Here is a 20,960-nt window from a genome sequence, read left to right as displayed (position 1 = left end):
GGCATGTATATTGTTTCTCTTTCCCCCTTTTACACAATGGGTACATATCAAGAGAGAGTTCTCTGCAATTTTCCATCTTGACCTTATAGCATAACTCTGATATACTGTTCTTTCATATAAAGCTGGTTTATTTTCCAACAGCTCTGAAGTATTCCATTAGTTGGATGTGTCATAATGTTTTTACCCAGTTCTTTGTTCATAGGCTTCTGTTATTACAAACAATGCTGCAATGAATAACTTCATACCTTTAATACATGTACTATATCCTTCATCTGTAGGTTAAAAATTCCTAGACATAGAATTACTGGGTCATAGGGTATTATACATTTTAAAGATTCACAAATACTGTCAAATGTCTACAGAGTCGGTGGTAATTTACATTCCTACCAGCCATGTATGACATTACCTGCTTCCCATACAGTTCTCAAACTGCTTACACTTGGTTAACTGGTAGGTTCAAAAGGCATCAAAAATAAATAAATAAATAGGAAAAAAAAAAAGGTATCTCATTAGGGACACCTGGGTGGCTCAGTCAGTTAAGCGACTGCCTTCACCTCAAGTCCTGATCCCAGATCCTGGGATCAAGTCCCACATCAGGCTCCTTGCTCAACAGGGAGGCTGCTTCTCCCTCTGCCTGCCACTACCCCTGCTTGTGCTCTCTCGCTCTGACAACTAAATAAAATCTTTAAAAAAAGAGAGACAGAGAGAAAAGGTATCTCATTATCATTTTAGTTTGTATTTTTTTTAAGATTTTATTTTTACATAATCTCTACATCCAACATGTGGCTTGCACTTGTAATCCCAAGATTAAGAGTTGCACACTCCACCAACTGAGCAAGCCAGGCACCCATGTATTTTTCTTAAAATAAGTGTATTTGAGCACCTTTTTCATATGCTTGGTATCTGTATTTACTTTTTTTCTGTGAAAACATTCTTTGTTCAACTTCCCATTAGATATGGGTTTTTAATTGCATTTTAGAAGCTCTTCCTGTGTCTGAGATTGAGTTGCAAATATTTTTCTCTAGTTTGTCTTTTTACTTCCTTTATATTATTATCTCCGAGCAGAATTCCAAATCTGTTTTTATGTAACCGAAATTTTACATCTTTTCTTATGGCTTTTGGGTTTTATATGGCATTCAGAAATTCCCCACTTGTCAAATCATTTAAAGGAAAATGTCCATGCTTTCCTGTGACGGGGTGATGGGGAAGGGATTCTATTAGCTTAAGGAAAGCTTAACTTTATTTTTTTTTCCAGACGGATATCTATTCTCCATAAAATATTTACTAAATAATCCATCTTTTACCCCTGGTTTGAAATGCAACCTTTATTAGATACAAATTCCCCATATGTTTTTAATCCTTTAGGGACTTTCTAGTCTAGAAACAAATCTCATTTTCAAATGACATATCAGGGTCCCTGTTTGCCAGGAACTTACTTGTCCATTTTTTAAGATACTCTATTTTTTTCCTCCCCTGAATGACCTTCGGTTGATTTTTCCCAAGAAAGATCCTTACAATTCACATGCACTCCCTTTAGAGTCCTCCAGGTTTATATGGAACAAGTTTATACTATCCATGACAAGGAGTGGTTTCTCGAATAAGATACAATGGCTTATCCTTTTTGGGTTATAGAATTTCTAGGGTCTAGTCAGTTCCAGTAGGGATATGGCAAGTATCTACAATTCACTTACACTCATCCTCCACAACATCTGAAAAATGAAAATCTGGAGACAAATAGACAGATGGTATAAGTAGATAGAGCTGCATGTATTTATACATACACTGTTATCACATTAAATTTTAGGTTATACATGTCAAAATGAAGATGACCCTGTGAGATTACCCTCCAAGCGTTAACCTGCATAACTATGGATAGATCAAGAACTGACCGAAGCTATAAAATTACCTAAATAAACCTTCTCTTTTAGACAAAAATCATGCCTCTTCCTTAACTACTTTTCTCCCTTCCCTATTGCTCTCCTTGGTGTCCCTTTGTCCTTATGCCTCCCATCCCTCCCTACATATATATACAAACACATTGCATTTCCCAAAATCAATTTTAAGGAAAAAAACTACTTGACCAGAAGAAAAATATTGTTCTAGTCTTGCTCTATTTTTGTTAACTTCCGAAGAAAGATTCTATGAAAGTATATGAGATATTAAGAATCCTTGTAACATTCATTTCCTAAACATAAGTCATTTACTCAAAAGTTAAGATCTGGAATTCAGAAATTACTTAAGTAAAGCAGAAATTAAAACTTTAGTGACACTGGTTAAATTGGGGGTGGGCTGACAGGCATGCTGTAAGCACTGGGTTGTCCTGAGAGAGGGTGCTGGAAGTTTTGCAGGGCTCTGCAATACACAGATGGCCAACAAATCTGAAGCTGTCTTTCCCAACAATTTACATGACAAAAAAAAAATCACAGAAAGAGCATCTAAAATTCATATTCACATGAAATCACCCTTCAATCCAAAATAAGGGACATTCTGGAGTAAGCTTTTGCCTATTTGTTACTTGGCACTCCTCAGAATCCAAGTGAATAAAGTTTTGATCCTTCCCATGAATTTTTTTATAGATTTTATTTATTTATTTGGTGGGGGGGAAAGAGAGAGAGTGCAGAAGCAGGGGGAGCGGCAGGCAGAAGAAGAGGGAGAAGCAGGCTCCCCGCTGAGCAGGGAGTCTGACATGGGGCTCAACCCCAGGACCCTGGGATCATGACCTGAGCCGAAAGCAGACGCTTAACGACTGAGCCACCCAGGTGTCCCCTTCCCATGATACTTTGATGGGGTGTGTCAGACATACGGTGTTCAAAGCTTGATCAGCATTATCATTTAGTCCCCACCACAATTCCATGAAGCAGATACACCATGACCCCCACTTTACGGATGGAAGAAAATCTAAGGTTCGGAAAACCTAAGACACCCTTTGGAGCAGCAAGTCCTTGACCCCATACCATCTAACACCAGAGCCTGTCTTCTTACTTACGCTGCTCTGGGGGCTACCAAGGAAACAAGGTTCTAATGGAAATACAGAAAGAAACTACCGTGCTTACTCTCAACTAGGGAGACTGGGCTAAGTGTGAATTTTGGAGAAGTAGGGGTTCTCCTTGTTCTAATTTAAATTTTAAAGAAATAGGTGAAATCAGCTCATGGTAAAATCATAAAATATTGAGGACTAGCTCATGGAAAAGGTCATTAGCATTGACCATGGGCTACAGCACCAGGGTACATGCAGTGTGATGATTGATCAAACCAGCCCCCAGTCCCTCTTAGGAATGAGATCAGATTACATGCAGTCAGACTCCACACACTATGCAAATACAGAGTTTTCTCCACTTCATTGCTTCCTGGGATCTGTCCTTTGCAATAGCTGGCTTAGTTGTCAATCACTAAAATTATAGGGAATGTACTACAAATTTAACTAAATTATCTTAGACCATGACCTTTCAATAAAACATTTCGTTGTATAAGATGAGCAAATGGTGAGCTGCTGTGAATCACTTATTGAAATGTACAAGCTCCTCATCAAGAATACAAAGGGAGGCAGGGGATCCTAAACACAAGGTACACAGGTCATAGCCATGCATTATGCATTCTTCATCACAGGCAAGCTCTGTCAATTTTTATCTCTGCGAGGTTCTCAATTTACTTGATTTGTATATATTTCCCTTTCCTTTTAAATTACTAGTAGAGGGCGCCTGGGTGGCTCAGTTGGTTAAGCGACTGCCTTCGGCTCAGGTCATGATCCTGGAGTCCCGGGATCGAGTCCCGCATCGGGCTCCCTGCTCGGCGGGGAGTCTGCTTCTCCCTCTGACCCTCCCCACTCTCATGTGCTCTCTGTCTCTCTCATTCTCTCTCTCTCAAATAAATAAATAAAATCTTTAAAAAAAATAAAATAAAATAAAATAAATTACTAGTAGAACCTAAACTGACTCTATGCCCAATATGTTAATTTCCATAATGATTATTACAATCACATCTTTGAAGAAATATCCCTGAACCCAAAACCTAGAGTTTGACACAATGATGAAGTTTTATGATCTGGGTCCTTGGTAAAATCACTTCAAGGAAGTAACTCCTTACTCTTTTAACAAAACTGAAACAAACAAAAATGTTCACAAGTATATAAGCCTAATACAAACATGCATTAGGGTAAGTGACCTATTTGAATAAATCTGGTTCTAGAGGCCACCAAGGATAGAAAAGGAATTAAAGAAACATTATAGTCTTCTTAAAAATATTTTCTGAACTTTTCTTTTCTTTTGAGAGGGAGAGAGAGCAAGAGGAGGGGCAGATGGAGAGGGAGAGAATCTTATGCAGGCTCCAAGTCCTGAGATCATGACCTGAGCCAAAATCAAGAGTCAGATGCTGAACTGACTGCGCCACCTAGGCATCCCTTTTATAAACTTTTTATATTAAAATTTAAAATTACTTTCCTTCCTTTATTTTACCCCACCTCATTCTTTCATTTGCAATGGTAAGTGGCAAATTTCCTGAACACAATTGACAGTGTTACTGAAAAGCAAATCTGCCTTTAAAGATAACATGCAAATTGCCTAAGGCAGCTTTTTTCAACATGCGATCATTCCGCAGGCAGGCAAACCCCCCCCCCCCCCCCCCAAAATAAGATGGTATGGTAAAAACAAGGTACTCTCTGGAAGAAAAAAAAAAAAGGTGGTAAATGGATTCCATTCCATTTTAGAGATTCACAGCACTAAAAAATCCATCGGTAAAATAAACAATTGTTTTAACTCAGCATCTTTAAAATATATTAGAGCAGTGTTTCTCAAACTATCTGTGATGAAGGGCCAATTTTCTTTTAATTTCCAGCCTATCGTGGTCTGATTCTCTGATAAAATACAATAAAACTTGTTAGAGAAAATTAAAATTTTTAAATGAAGACATATAAAATATAAGCCTACAATTTATAAATTATGAGATACAGTAAGACATAAAATTGTTCCCTTAAATTGGTATAAAAGTTTCTCAACACTTACTATTAGTATCTTTACTTATGTTGTCACAAATCAAAAGCAATTTGTGAACAGACCTGGTCCCTGGCCCACACAGCAAATAGCACTGTACCTGATCACAGAGCCCTCGTATTCTGTAATACCCAAAATATCCATAGAAAACTCTTTGGTAAATACTTTATAAAGCATAAAGACGTAAAATAGCAGGGTCAAAAGTCTAATTCCCAACAAATATTGATCCAATCCACCTGTGATTATGAAAAGTTCGGAGTTAATTAATTTAATTCTAACTGAATTAAAGTGTATTGATACCTTGTTTGTTTCAGGTCAGGCAGATCAGAAAATAGGAAAAGGTAAGAAACTCACTTCAGGGTCTCAAGCGACATCTGTAAGTTGTAATTGCGTTCCTGTTCAGGCAGCTTGGAGAATTCCACCAGACATGGGTGTTGTCTCTTATTGTCATCTCTAACCTGAAACAGGACAGAAATCCTTATAATAAAAATCTCCAATTTCAGACACCAGCAATGGCAATCCAACTGCGTGGCAGGAAAATGAAGGGGAAGGTTCAGCTTATCACCCCAGCAAAGCTGTCCCTGTTAAGCCCCAGGCGTGCTAACGTTTGCGGTCAGTGGTAAAACCTGGCATTATCTGGGCCCCGTTCTGTTCGGTACAGTTCCTGGCCCCAGGGCCCATGCCTGCTCTACCCTGACACCCACATGCTCACCCCCCAGCCCCTCCAGCATTTGCTTAAATCTTACTTCCTCAACCAGGTTCATCCTGTCCCCCTTCCCAATATGGCCAACTGCCCACTCACCCTACACTTTCATTTTCTTCCGTAACAAATTCCACCTGCTGGCAGAACCAGACACTTACTGGTTTAGGGTCTATCTGCTAGCACTAAAATGTAAGACCATAGAAAAGAGGGATTTTGTTCTCTTTTCTTCTTTGATGTATTCCCAGCACCTAGAACATACCTAATACATGGTAGGCACTCAACAAATGTTTCATGTATTGAAATGAAGTCTACGTAAGAAAGGTGTAGTGTTGACTTAGTTTTAATGTGTAGTAATTTTATGTGTTTAGAGCCAAACAGACTAGAGATGTCCATCGACAATGTGACTGATCTAAAGTCTTTGCAGGGGTTCCAGCTGTGCATTTCACCCACTGTAACTTGCAGATATTGCAAATTATTCCTTTACCTTAACAAAATCAGTTAGCCTTTTCATACTAATCCTTGAAAGTGTGTATTAGCCATTCAGAGTAAACAAAATCCAAGATTTTAGGAATGAATTAATGAGAAAGATGTTCTAGATCCTTGCACTAGTAGATAGATTATCTTCTTGGAGTCCTAAATGACAAAGGCGTTACCATGTGGTAGCCTAGATGACAGCCATGAGCTGTTGGGGTACAAAATTACTCCATGAGAATAATTTCCAGGTTCTAGAAATGCCACCTAAAAAGTACACAAACCTAAGCAAGGACTTTTTAATTTTTATTTCTTATTTTTTAATTTTTTTTAAAGATTTTATTTATTTATTAGACAGAGAGAGACACAGCGAGAGAGGGAACACAAGTGGGGACGTGGGGAAGAGAGAAGCAAGCTTCCCACTGAGCAGGGAGCCTGATGTGGGGCTTGATCCCAGGACCCTGGGACCATGACCTGAGCTGAAGGCAGACACTTAACGACTGAGCCACCCAGGCACCCTGCAAGAACTTTTTAAAACTCTTCAGGTCATCGCTAAGTTAAAAATAACATATTATTTCTTCTTCCTGGTGATCTTTACAATTGAACAGGACTTACACAAAAGCATGTATCATACATACTTAATTAAATGGGTAGATGCATACATGAAATATAGAATTACAAAATCTCACTCTGAATTCTAAACATCAAAGTATAAATGAGGGTGTCCAAGTCCTGAAATAATCTACTCCCCATTTATGTAATGCCCACTTTGCCTCTCTTCTCTACATGGGAGAATCACGGACACCACTGTCCTCTCAGGTGTCCAAGCAAAAACCAGAAACTTGGGCAGATTTTCCTCCCTCTATTCCCCACACCCCAAACGTGAACTCTAAAACATGTCTCGCAATCATGTTTCCCCTTCCCCACTGCCAGGCACACATTTGTGAAACTCTTGCCGTCTCCTACCTCAGCCACTCTAAGAGCATTGGCAAGTCTTACAGTGAAAACAGTTCTAGAGTAAAAGCTAAAAATCTGGATCCCAGTCCTAGCTCCTCATGAGCTCTGCGACTGTCAAGGCCCAACTCTCAGAGATGTCATCCATCACCAGCAAAACTGAAATAACAGCCCTGTCTGCTATTATGAAAATTTAACCCAATAATCTGAGAGAGTGTATGTGAAAATGGGAAGCTCTAAATTAATATATAAACATGAGGAAGTAGTGTGGGGTATCACATGGTATTCACCACTAACACTAATAAAAAATGTTCTTTATTTAAAGCTCAATGCAATAAACTATGACAGGGTGAATGCACTCATTTCTACATTCAGTCAAATATAAGAAAGTGTTATAAATTTTGGGATACCTAGACTAATAATATTATAAAAATAAAAGTATTGCCACAGTCCTGCCAAAAATAGGTATATGATACACTGAATTACATAGGAAATTTTTTAATATAAATTTTATTGGGGCGCCTGGGTGGCTCAGTTGGTGAAGCATCTGCCTTTGGCTCAGGTCATGATCCCAGGGTCCTGGGATCAAGCCCCACACTGGGCTCCCTGCTCCGCGGGAAGCCTGCTTCTCCCTCTCCTACTCCCCCCACTTGTGTTCTCTCTCTCGCTGTCTCTCTCTATCAAATAAATAAATAAAATCTTTAAAAAAAAAATTTTATTGACAAACTGTAAACTAACATCTTTATTTTTTTTGAAGATTTTATTTATTTATTTATTTGAGAGACAGTGAGAGAGCAAGCATGGTGCGGTGTCGGGGAGGGGGGGACAGAGGGAGAGGGAAGAGATAGAACTTCAAGCAAACTCCCTGCTGAGCATGGAGCCCGACACGGGGCTTGATCCCACGACCCTGAGATCATGACCTGACCTGAAATCAAGAGTCAGATGCTTAACCAATTGAGCCATCCAGGTGCCCCCTTAGATCTTTAAATAATAATTTGGAAATATATCCAATCATTGTATCTCAGCCTGTCTTCCACCTATGAAACCAACCACGGCCCTCGGCCCACAGGACGTGTACTGACTGCTACACACAGTTAAGACTAAAAAAAGGGAAGCATCAGATAAAGGAAAAGGAAAATGACTAATTTCTTTCCATTTTCAGCTTTCACTTTCAACTTCAATGAGATTTTTTTTTCTCAGGGGCTTAGAAGTCAATGCCTATTGTCTGTATATGTTAACTTTGATTTAAAAATATAACTCTCAGCCTCGAGAATGACAACTTTTCAATTGTCTAGGCAACTGAGCCATCCTTCAACGAACACGACCATAATGTCATTCCCTCTTATAAAGAAAAACTGAACAAAAACTAATGTGTAGGGGGAAAAAAAATCAATCTAATTGATTCAGGTCACCACATAGCAGGATGAGTGAGAAAAGGTTATGTTTTTAGAAAGATGTATTAACAAATCTGAAAATAAATTTCAAGATTATGTACCGGACCATACTGCCAGCCAAGTTCAATTTTATTCATAACCCAGAGTTCATGGATATTCTCGGCCAGTTTTTCTCTTATTCTCTCTAGGTGAGGAGGTAACACGATCTAAAATAAGAAAGAAAACACACATCAGAAACAAATGCAATAAAACCATGCTAACTGTCCTCCCTGTGAATTGAGACAAATAAAACCACTGTAAACCATTCAAATGTTAATAATATAACTAGATTCCAACCCTTCTAATGTAGTTACAAAAATATAACGAAGTATATCTAAAAATTGTTTAGGTAATTTGGGGACTTTTTGGTGGGACAGCTTAGTTTCCAAGTGAATTTATGAACAAAGTTGGGAAGAAGGACGGGTATTGGTGGGGACAGTCACCATTAAGAACAATGCCTTCATGGATGTGCGATATAAGCACCAGAGCATGCATCACTTAAAAAGAGAAATCACCCCAAAGTTCTTAAACTAACTGGCCATTACACATAGGCCAGAATGAAGGCAATTCAGTGACCAAAGGATAATCCACTGGCTCTTTGAGCCTGTAAATATTTGCAGTGATCTATGCTTTTCCCTTGACTCTGCTCTGTTATTTCTAATGGTTTCCAAGAATAAGCTTCTAGGGAAAACAATCTTTATATGTTCTCATTCAAAAGAGGAAGTTTAATGACCTCTTCATAAAGAACATGAATGGTTTTCAAGGTCAGGGGTTGGTTGTTGGTGTTTGGCAATGCACTTAGGTGTCACCCCAGAGCCAGTCCCTCCACAAACATAGAGCAGGTGACTGCCTACAACGTTCACTGATGAGACAGTTTCCCCAGGGAGCAGGCTATCACTGTTCCCTTTCCCCACAACGGTGGAGATAATCTGTCATAGGAAATTCTCAATGCGCTCCCACTGCATAATCCAATCATCCATCCCTGGATGGATGTTTACTACTAAACTTTGGTAGCACCACACGTATCCTGCCATCCTGCAGCAAGGAACACCACACTGAATTTTAGCCATGAACAAAGCTTGCTTCTTGCACTCAATAATTTAAAGGCCAGCATGATGAGACAGAAAACAGGATTCAAGGCGCTAAACAAGTATTTGCTCAACAACTGAACCTTCTGAGGCCTGGTATTAACTCTACTTCAGACTTTAGAGGCAATCTCATGGATCTTCACAAACAAACTTTGCACAACCAACCTTACTGAAGTTACTTTAGCATCAAGATAAAGCAGTTATTTAATTCATTGTCAATGTCAAGATGTGTTCACATCTATGAAACAGAAAAGAATAAGGACTCACATTTCTCAGGTGCCTGTTTGCAAAGTATCGTGCTAATGTGTTATTTATTAACTCTGTCAAACATACTCTTAGCATCCCAATTCACAAGAGGAGCGACTTCCTCAAGGTCCCCAAGTAGGCAATTGACCCCAAGCACTCTGACTATAGAGTGCAGGATCTCAATCTCTACTTAAGATAAAGGTCAGTTAAATTGCTTCAAAATAATAGTGTATCTAGGTGACTGAAGAACTAAACTCCATGTCCACCGTATGTAAAAAGTGCACCCTAAAATTAGTATGCATTACCTCCAATTGTGACCCACATCAGTACATCATGAAATCAGTGTAGTGGCTTGAGATAACTCTTTAAAAAACAGAATAGAATTGACTACAAAATAGGTGAGTGGCTCTGACAAAGGTAAGCATTATTTTACGAAACTTTGATTCTGCGTATAAACTGTATGACTGTCAGATGTGTTCCTTGGGCCATGGTTAAAAGAGTCCAAAAGCCACTGCCCATCAGAATAATAGCACAAAAGGACGATAGTAGGTGCTCTGGGTACCTGGCTGGTATCCACAGGGATCGGCGTGAAGGCGGCCTGCGTCAGGGAGACTGTGGGGCCCAGGAGGTCTCGTGTGTAAGTTCTTTCTTGCTTGTACTCTCGGCTGTGCTCCACTTTCAACTTTTCTTTCGGCAGAACAGCTTCATAACAAGGAGCATACCCAGGTGGCGGGAGGAATTTAAATTCTCCGTGTCTCCCCCCGAGCAGAAAGCGTACCCTAAAAAGGATGCATGTCAGGGTCAGGTATAGCTCTGGTATACTGAAAGTTCCTCAATCAACAAAACACATGGAATAAATGATTAGCACAAAATTAACTTTATCAGAAGCCACACTTTCCCCTGAGTACCATCAGAGTGTGGGCACCTTGGAGTCTAAGAGCCTCTAAGCACAAAAGGTAAAACAGGATGAGAGGACAAGCTGATGACATTACATTGATGGATCCAAGAAAACTTATCACTCACTGGAGAAATAGCAAAAGCACATGCATCATATTCCTATAGGAGAAATACCTAATACCCGTGCACAGTAATTGGTCATTTAATGTCTCCAGGGGCCCAGAGAGTCAACAGAGAAAGAGCAAAGATTATATAAATATCTATATACTTAAAATTACAGGACTGCATGAGGTCTGATAAAAAGAAATAACAGTCACTTGCCAATGTCCAACTTCCCAGTAAAATTAAGGAACTCAAATGATACTTTCTTTACGGAAGAAAGGTCACCTTATTTCTTCTTCGAAGACAAAAAAAAAAAAAACAGAAAAACCGTTACTAAAACCTTTTATATATCAAAGTCCTTTAATTAAAAATAATTTAAAACAAGTTCCATTGAACAATGCTTTTTGAAACACAGCTAAACAATACTGATTTCATGGACCCTCCACTTTTACAAAAATAAAATCAGATTCTCATTTTCCTTGCAATTCTTTTTCTAATTTGTGGTTCATTTTCAGGCCAAAAATAATAGCAAAATTAATAAAGCAAATAAAATAAAAAGCAAAGAGCAAAAAATGAGAAAAACAGGGGCGCCTGGGTGGCTCAGTTGTTAAGCGTCTGCCTTCGGCTCAGGTCATGATCTCAGGGTCCTGGGATCGAGCCCCACATCGGGCTCCCTGCTCCGCGGGAAGCCTGCTTCTTCCTCTCCTACTCCCCCCGCTTGTGTTCCCTTCTCGCTATGTCTCTCTCTGTCAAATAAATAAATAAAATCTTTAAAAAAAAATGAGAAAAACAAAAAATTTTAGAACATTCCAGAAGCTTATAGAAAGAAATACAATTTGTATGAACAGAACAGAAAAGGTCATTGGTGCATGGAGAGCTAATACTTCATGCCTTCTCTGTCCCCTCTTCAATATGGTGCTTCTATAACCATGAATTATTCGTATGAATAGAATTATAATGGGAAAAATAACCAGAATAACTTCATGGCCAGTCTTAATAAAAGAGAGCCACTCTCGTGAGGTAGCTATACGCATATTTTCATAGGTCACAGCGTAGTCCCTTATCACAACAGACCATCGCTTGTTAAAGTTCTCTTTGTAGGGGTGCCTGGGTGGCTCAGTTGGTTAAGCAACTGCCTTTGGCTCAGGTCATGATCCTGGAGTCCGAGGATCGAGTCCCACATGGGGCTCCCTGCTCAGCGGGGAATCTGCTTCTCCCTCTGACCCTCCCCCCTCTCATTCTCTCTCAAGTGAATAAAATCTTCAAAAAAAAAAAAAAAAAAAAAGAGTTCTCGGGGCGCCTGGGTGGCTCAGTCGGTTAAGCATCTGCCTTCGGCTCAGGTCACGATCCCAGGGTCCTGGGATTGAGCCCCGCATCGGGCTCCCTGCTCAGCGGGAAGCCTGCTTCTCCCTCTCCCACTCCCACTACTTGTGTTCCCTCTCTCGCTGTCTCTCTCTGTGTCAAATAAATAAATCTTTAAAAAAAAAAAAAAGTTCTCTTTGTAGAACTCAAAAGAATTATCATTCATCTATTTCCATCTGGTAACAGCAAGAAAGCAAAAGGTTAGAGGAAACCCTCCTGACCCAGCTGTTCACAGCATATAATTTACAAGTACAACAGATAGAGGGTAACACAGAGAGGAGATATCTTGACCTGATGAAGACCAACAAAAAAAAAAATCCATTCAGTTTCTATAGAGAGGAGGTTTGGAGTGGGGTGGGAAATATGATGACAAGAAAAGGAAAATTAATGAAATACAAGGAAAAGGTGGTATTTTCTTATGCAGTGTTGTTCATTTCCCTTATTAAATAAAGCAGTAAACTGAAATGGGCTTGAAATATTTCAGGACACAGATTTGGGGTAGGGTTAGCAGACTGCCCCGTCTAAATGCTAGAACAGGTAGACAAAGTATTCAGCCTCCCAAGATGCCTCTCTTGGGTGAATCTTACCTCCTCCTCCAAAGAAATGCCCTGGGCACAGATGCCCAGGAGTGAGGTAGAAGGTTAGCAGTGCATGGGGCATGGCAGTGCGAAGTCTTCTTTGAAAGGATAAGAAGTCAGAAGGGACACAGACCACAACACATAGAAATACTAACTTTATTCCTGCAGAGAAACTAACAACTGGAAAGAAGAGGCCATCAATGTTGAAATTCTCAAACATTCCTTGAACAGGTTGTCCGTTAATTCGGAACGAGATGCTCGGGGCACTCAGATCTAGACAGCAACTGATGACGTCATCAGTTCTCAGCAGATGCTGGTTTGGTGAGCTTACAGTACGAGCAATACAGCCTATAGAGGAAAAACAGTAAGGACGGTGATTTTTTTTTTCCTCACAGAATCATCTTCAGAGGCAAAGATTTGAGTAGGTACTGACAAATCAATGCACAATACTGGAAGAGAATAAATCTTGAATGCATATTAATGCTATATGTTAAATCCTTTGTCCAAAAACTGTTTTTTTTTTTTTTTTTTGTTTTTTTTTTTCAGGAGCCATGCTGCTCTCTTTATTGTAAAATGGACCTTCTGATATGCAGAGGAACTTCTGCTTGGAGAAGGATGGCATCTGATGCACAAATCAGCTGAAGCTGATAATATAATGATGTCAGAGAGAAATCTTGAGGGAGAGACTTGAGTTCCAACAGATGCTTTACCACCTACTACTTGTATGACCATCAGCAAATTACATAACTTCTCTAAACCTTGATTTCTTGGAAGCCAAATGCCATCACCTTGCAAAGTCGTTATGATGATTAAATTAATGGTTTAAAAGAACACAGAGTCTCGGACACAGCGGGACTTGCATGTCAGGACCCTTTCCAAATATTCAGTCCCCTTTGTTTTATAAAATAAAAATAATAGGGATAAGGAAAGCAGAAAATGTGTTCATTCGTGCATTGTTTGCTAAGAGGCAAATGCATGCCAACTGGTTTGCTTTACAGTTTATTTCACACAAAATCTTGGTTGGCTTCCTGAGAACAGCAGGATACGAGTTGAGGCGTGACAAGGATTATTTGATAAATGTCATTTCTTGCCCCGGCCAACCTGTGGCCTATGCTCATTCTTGACTATGTCAAAACTCCTTTGCTAATTAGTCTCTGTGGACACACTGGAAGACATGAAGGTAAGGCTCTCTCAAACACATGCTCACAAATGCATACAAAATTTCTCAATTTGAGCAAAGACAGAGATAGATTTCATGATACAAGATTTGCATTTTTCTAAGACCTTTTTAAAATTTCTAGCATGCCAAAATTTTTACCAACAGTATATCTGAAATGCCAGTGGTAGAGCATATCTACTTTTTAAAATGTGTCAATGTTTTATTCTATCAATATTCAAATCTGCAAGCAATAAATTCATTATCAAGTAGTACTTCTAAAATTCCCTGAATAAAGATGGCTTTTTAAAAAAAGCATATAAAAGCAATACAACTCACATAAAAAGGTCTATACCCTTGTTTGTATCAAGAACTATAGCTAATAAAAATGTTATTATACAGATATTTACATACTCCAAATATATTGCTCAGTCTGAGGGATATTATGATGCTAATGCTAAGGACTAAAAACCACCATGGCAAACTCTCTTGTGATGCCTGAAACAAACAGCTAAGACAGAGAGGACACTAGTGAACAACCTCAGGACCAAGGTTTCAGTGGTATGTGCGCACGGTTGAATCCACTTAGAAGCATTTTCAGGTCACATTTATGCAAACCTATCACATCCAGATGACAACTACATTCCTGTTCTCTGTACTAGCCATAAAGGAAGACAGCAGGGTGCCTGGGTGGCTCACTCATTAAGCGTCTGCCTTCGGCTCAGGTCATGATCCCAGGGTCCTGGGACCAAGCCCCGCATCGGGCTCTTTGCTCGGTGGGAAGCCTGCTCTCCCTCTCCCACACCCACTGCTTGTGTTCCTGCTCTCGCTATCTCTATCTCTGTCAAATAAATAAATAAAATTTTAAAAAAAGAAAAAAAGTAAGACAGCAGCAGTGTGATTTATCATTCCTGGATTAGAAATCTGTACCCATCTTTCTATTCTACTGTTCTAGGACATTCTTCCACACTTCCATATTTAAATGCTCTCAAAGCACCAAGATTTTTCACACTTTTGGCCCTCCCTTACAAACACTTGGAACTTGGATGCCCAAAATCCAGTTCTGCATTCGCAGAGAGGACAATGTAGCAACACCGTGCAAAGTTTAAATTGGAAAGAATAAGTGAAGACAAAGCTCAAAACTTGTGCTCATGAGCCCAGTTTTTGTTCCAAAAAACATCACCACCCTTAAATTACAGCAGGTTAAGTGGTAAAGAATGTGCTCTATACCAGAAATCACAAATTTAAATTCTACTTTATTAAAAAGAAAAGAACAGAAGAGTGACCCCCAAGAAAATTATCTGAATTACTATGACTCTGACCTTGGTAAATCAGTCAAAAGCCAACTGATTTAGCTTTGTCTTTGTTGACTATGAATCTAAAACTAGGAAAGCATTTAATAAGGCCAATGTCAGAGAAATTACTGCCTGTGTCCTCTTCCAGTATTTTTATGGTTTCAGGTCTCACATTAGGTCTTTCATCCATTCTGAATTTATTTTGTGTATGGTAAAAGGAAGTGGTCCAGTTTCATTCTTTTCCATGTTGCTGTCCAATTTTCCCAACACTATCTGTTGAAGAGACTGTCTTTTTCCCATCAAATATTCTTTCCTGCTTTGTCAAAGATTAATTGGCCATATAATTGTGGATTTATTTGTTTTTTTCAATTCCATTCTATTGATCTTTGTGTCTATTTTTGTGCCAGTACCATACTGTCTTGATTACTACAGCTTTGTAATAGAGCTTGAAGTTCAGAATCGTGATGCCACCAGCTTTGCTTTTCTTCTTCAAAATTGTTTTTGGCAATTTGGAGTCTTTTCTGGTTCCATATAAATTTTAGGATTTTTTCGTTCTAGTGCTATTGGCATTTGCTAGGGATTGTATTAGATATGTAGCTTGTTTTGTGTAGTATAGACATTTTAACAATATTTGCTCTTCTAATCCATGAACATGGAATGTCTTTCCATATTTTTGTGTCATCTTCAGTTTCTTTCATCAATGTTTTATTGTTTTCAGAGTACAGGTCTTTCACCTCTTTGGTTTATTCCTAAGTATGTTATGGTTTTGGTGTAATTGTAAAAGGGATTGTTTTCTTATTCTCTCGTTCTGCTGCTTCATTATTGGTGTATAGAAATGCAACAGATTTCTGCACAATGATTTTGTACCCTGCTACTTTACTGAATTCCTGTATCAGTTCTCGCAGCTTTTTGGTGGAGTCTTTCAGGTTTTCTATATATAGTATCATGTCAACTGCAAATAGTGAAAGTTTTACTTCTTTCTTACCAAAAAATTTGGATGCCACTTATTTCTTTTTGTTGTCTGACTGACAGACCCCAGTAGCTTGAGAGACCACACCTTCAACTATAGGCAAGACACGGTACATACTTTCTTGCCATTAAAAAAAATAATAATAATACAGCTGAGTATTTTCTCCTGATATAAAGTTTCAAATGATTTTCTCCTGAATTCCACAACCTATCCTCCTCTCTGAGATATATTCATAGATTCACTGAGTATTTTTGTTGTTTTCATTCTTAACTGTTTTACTTAATAGATACCTTGTAATAAAAAGTGTAATGCATACAGGTCAACTCCATGAGTGTTGGGTTCTTTTAGTGAGTTGAAAGAAAAAGCTTCAAATTAAATGCAAAAATGAAAACAAAGTGGTATGGTACGGTTAAAATAATTAGAGGCAATTCAGCATTATTCTATCAGAGTAATCTTCCCCCTCATCTCTGTGTAATGGGAAAACAAGTTAACATGTTTCATTCATTCACTTGAGTAGGCATGGCATGTGGGGCCATAGTAGGAAGTAAAGAGAGGAGACAGTAAAATCTGAAGGGTGGGAATTAATATGTATTATAAAGAGAGACATTATACCTCTACTTGACGTTTGTTGGGCTTTCTGATGTTAGTGCTCCTTGTCTTTGTTCAGTCAGTAGGAAAACTGTACTGTGGGAACAGGCTCTCTGACTCTGGTCTGGCCAGAAGAGTACAGCGTGTATAAGACACACCACCCGCCTACTTGGACCCCAACTACATGTCCCCGTGGCTAGATGAAATATCCAAAATGGAGGCTCATCTCTTCCTGACTACTTAGCTACTAGCACTGAATAAAGGAAAAATTCGGTGAATATTAATGATAAAATACAACGACATGAAGTGCTTTTATTTATAAACCCATTACTAAACTCTTAGATTTAATTCAATTTAACTTTTAAAATGATCATAAGCTACCAGACCTCTAAAACATTAACAAATATCTCTTGTAGCCCCTAAGAGACAGATTTCAGCTTTTTATATGTAAAAATACATATATTTTCCATATTTTCTCTATCTTTAATATGTTACAAAATAATATGAAAACTGTATTCTAAAGCAGTTTTATGAGTAAAAGCATATGTCTGCAGAATCCAGATGAATTCCAGTTTCTAAGAAACAGCTACATCGAGATTATGGACTCTGAGAAACAAACTGAGGGTGTCAGAGGGGAGGGGGGTGGGGGGACGGGTTAGCCCCGTGATGAGTATTAAAGAGGGCACGTACTGCATGGAGCACTGGGTGTTATATGAAAACAATGAAGCGTGGATCATTACATCAAAAACTAATGATGTATTGTATGGTCACTAACATAACATAATAAAATAAAATTAAAAAGAAAAAAAAAGAACTAAGCTTTTAAATGGAGCCAACTAAAATGCACCTTCTATTAAATTAGAGAAAAGGATATGATTTTTACATCTATCACTCATTCTTAATATATACTCAACTATCAAAGTTCAGGTTGATGGCTGGTGAAATGAACTACACACTTACTTTTAAACAGTTCCACATAAAGTGTCATCTGATAATAAACTGACACCTCACAATACACATCACAAATGACCAATTCCCAATGTTACGTTATCTACCAGGAGATGGAACTTAATCTATTTCTTCCAATTATTTTCCAGGATCTGCTTTTTGGTGTTTATATTGGAAGCTAAAGTTTCACACACACCTGTTCAAGTAAGTAGGAAACACACAAATTTGGTGTGTTTTGTTTTTGTTTTTGCAGTTTATTATGAATCAAAATGCCACTTTTCAAACATACTGTTCATCAACAATACAGTCTTTTGGAAATGTACCATAATTGTAACAGTTTTGTTTTTCCCATAGTGAAATTCTGCTTTTTACTTAACATTCTCCCTCATCGTTTCCATGGTAAATTTCTGTAGAATAAATGTATATGAATATACGTAGCGCAGATAGCTTTTGGAAACACAGAGAAAGGGCAACAGATTTCCTTCGCACACGCAGGGGAAGATGCAGATGGTGCTGACCTGACCAGAGATGAAGGCCATCGAATCCATAGGAAAAGAGATCGTCTCCAACTCCGTTTCCACCCCATTCCTCACCGCCTCCCGGGTAGGGAGAGTACCCTTCGGTGGAAGCCCAGCCCACCCGCAGGTGGGTGGCTTCGGCGGTCACAAACGGCTCCGTGTGGTCCACCATCAGCTCATAATACCACTTCTTATACTGAGCCGACCCTTCGCTGACGCCCAGAAAAATATTGGGTCTCATGCTTTAAAGAGATAGGAAGAGCACATGAGAAACGCTGGACAGACCTCCTGTTGTGTTCATTTATGTCTATTTCGAACATCGGTCCTGTTTCTCCAAAATGCAACATATTAAATCTCTGTTTTCCTTCAGTACTGCAAAATTACTAAGTCACTGAGGCGGTAGGCGGTGACAGCCAGCCTACGGTTAACATTCAGTGGCAGGTGTCTGCTTTTCCGATTACTTGGCAGTGTCCCTCAGGGACCTAAGATGATTTTTTCTGAATTGCTTTTCAGCATATTTTATACCAGTGATCATGTTTAAGGTGAGATACTCAATACAACGGGCCCTTAGAATTCATGGAGTTATCATTAATTCAGGACGTGCAGACATTTTCCTAACTAAGCTGTGGGTCAGGTAAGGTACAAGGCTGAAGAGCCATGTTATTAGTAAAGGAACCAGGGTGATAAGCCGCTTTGTTGTTCTCAATGCCTCTCTGAGGGCAGAAGAATTTCTAGGTAGTTGTATTGAATTCCATTTCTAAGGGACTTAGACTCTATGTTAATGCTTAGGAGTAGTGAAGGTCTCAGGAAATACCACTCAAAAACAGCACGTCTGTTATATAAAGAGCCATTCAGGAAGTCATAAATCAATCCTGTTAAAAAAACACAATATAGAAATATACACCAAACCCTACATTTTTGTTTAAAACAGGGTAAGGTAGTGATTACTTCCTGGATAGCTGTGAGATACAATATATTCAAAATTATTACTATCACGCAGAATAATTTCTTAATGGTAAGCTGTATTATTTTTATTATAATACTTGGTATAAGGAAGGCAGCGTGGCTTGGTATTTAAGAGCCCAGTCTCTGGCATTAGACTTGAGTTCCATTTCCAGTCCAACATTTTAATCTTTAAAATGTGTATAATAGTACTTAGTTGGACTGGTTGAACCCAGTGCAAACACAGTGTAGGACACATGGAAAGCACAGAGAATAGCGGCGGGCACACAGTACTCAAGGGACGTCTGATACCTTGGAAGGGCTATCTAACCAAAAATGTAGTTTTATTGTTTTATGGAATTTATTATATCTTAGACATTCTGATTCAACTTTTTTATTATACATAGTAGCCACTTTGAAGGAGGAGTAGCCTCCTTCAAAGGGTAGCGTTTTTACTTATATCCTAAGAAAGCACAAAACATAATTACATATAACTGTATACCTGAAGAATTGTCAGCCTGCTCCTGAAGAGGTCAGTGATAAGCCAAACTCATATGAATGTGACTATGAAAGCTTACAGCCTTGTGATAAAAGCACATCCTGCTTGGTTCACCTATTATTGTTATTATTCCATCCGACTTATAGAAAAACTACACTATTCACTGGGGTAATATGTAAAATATCCTAATAAAACAAGCAGACCACAGGATGCCTTAACTACAGAGCCAGAACATGAATTCCTTGTTACGCCACCTATTTGGTGACAGTGTCTATCTGAGTCTACCTGCTGACATGGTTCACAAGACGCGTCTGTAATAGTAGGTCTCTTCCTGGCAGCAGGTTGTCACAGATGAGATGCTGGTTAGAACGGACTGCGACTCCATGGCAGACACAGAGAGAGCACAAGACATCCAGAACCTGAAGAGAGAAAGCACTTCCAGCCGACTAATTCCCTTATTCATATTTGAGTATCCCCACACTTCTCGTGAATGTGAACACGTTCCCTCGGACCCAGCCATGTGAACATGACAGCCACGAGGTCACATATCTTCCAAGTTTCTCTTACATACAAACTGATAACTGCTCAGTGTCTCAAGGGTGCCACAAATAAGCACCAAACAGTATCACCTGATTGTAATTAAGAAATGAAAAATACTCATGACACATTTGACACACCTTTTAAAAGTTATCTTATTTTAAAAATATATTTAAAATTATCGGGGCGCCTGGGTGGCTCAGTCGGCTAAGCGGCTGCCTTCGGCTCAGGTCATGATCCCAGGATCCTGGGATCGAGCCCCGCATCGGGCTCCCCGCTCAGCGGGAAGCCTGCTTCTCCCTCTCCCACTCCCTCTGCTTGTGTTCCCTCTCTTGCTGTCTCTGTCAAATAAATAAATAAAATCTTTTTTTTTTAAAGATTTTATTTATTTATTTGACAGAGAGACACATAGCGAGATAGGGAACACAAGCAGGGGGTGTGGGAGAGGGAGAAGCAGGCTTCCCGCTGAGCAGGGAGCCCCATGCGGGGCTCGATCCCAGGACCCTGGGATCATGACCTGAGCCGAAGGCAGACGCTTAATGACTGAGCCACCCAGGTGCCCCTAAATAAATAAAATCTTAAAAAAAGAAATTCTTCATCAGTTTCCCATAACAATCAGAATAAAACTCCAACTCTTAATAAATAAATAAATAAATAAATAAATAAATAAATAAATAAATAAATAAAT

At 39.0% G+C, this 20,960-nt stretch overlaps 1 protein-coding gene across 1 annotated transcript in view; it reads right to left on the bottom strand.

Moving 5' to 3' along the window:
- Positions 1 to 20,960, bottom strand: part of RYR2 (ryanodine receptor 2) — a 725,313-nt gene that overhangs the window by 301,211 nt on the left and 403,142 nt on the right. Inside the window, exons 18-23 of the mRNA XM_035008528.1 lie at positions 20,021 to 20,154; positions 18,295 to 18,536; positions 12,975 to 13,167; positions 10,443 to 10,659; positions 8,609 to 8,713; positions 5,340 to 5,443 (exon numbers count right to left, since the gene is read on the bottom strand). Coding sequence (XP_034864419.1) covers positions 5,340 to 5,443; positions 8,609 to 8,713; positions 10,443 to 10,659; positions 12,975 to 13,167; positions 18,295 to 18,536; positions 20,021 to 20,154 — 995 coding nt within the window. The remainder of the gene's footprint in view (positions 1 to 5,339; positions 5,444 to 8,608; positions 8,714 to 10,442; positions 10,660 to 12,974; positions 13,168 to 18,294; positions 18,537 to 20,020; positions 20,155 to 20,960) is intronic.

The sequence above is a fragment of the Mirounga leonina genome, unplaced genomic scaffold (assembly GCF_011800145.1).
Source record: "Mirounga leonina isolate KUSES-001 unplaced genomic scaffold, KU_Mleo_1.0 Mir_152, whole genome shotgun sequence".
NCBI classification, from domain to species: Eukaryota; Metazoa; Chordata; class Mammalia; order Carnivora; family Phocidae; genus Mirounga; species Mirounga leonina.
This window is presented reverse-complemented; position numbering and strand designations above follow the sequence as displayed.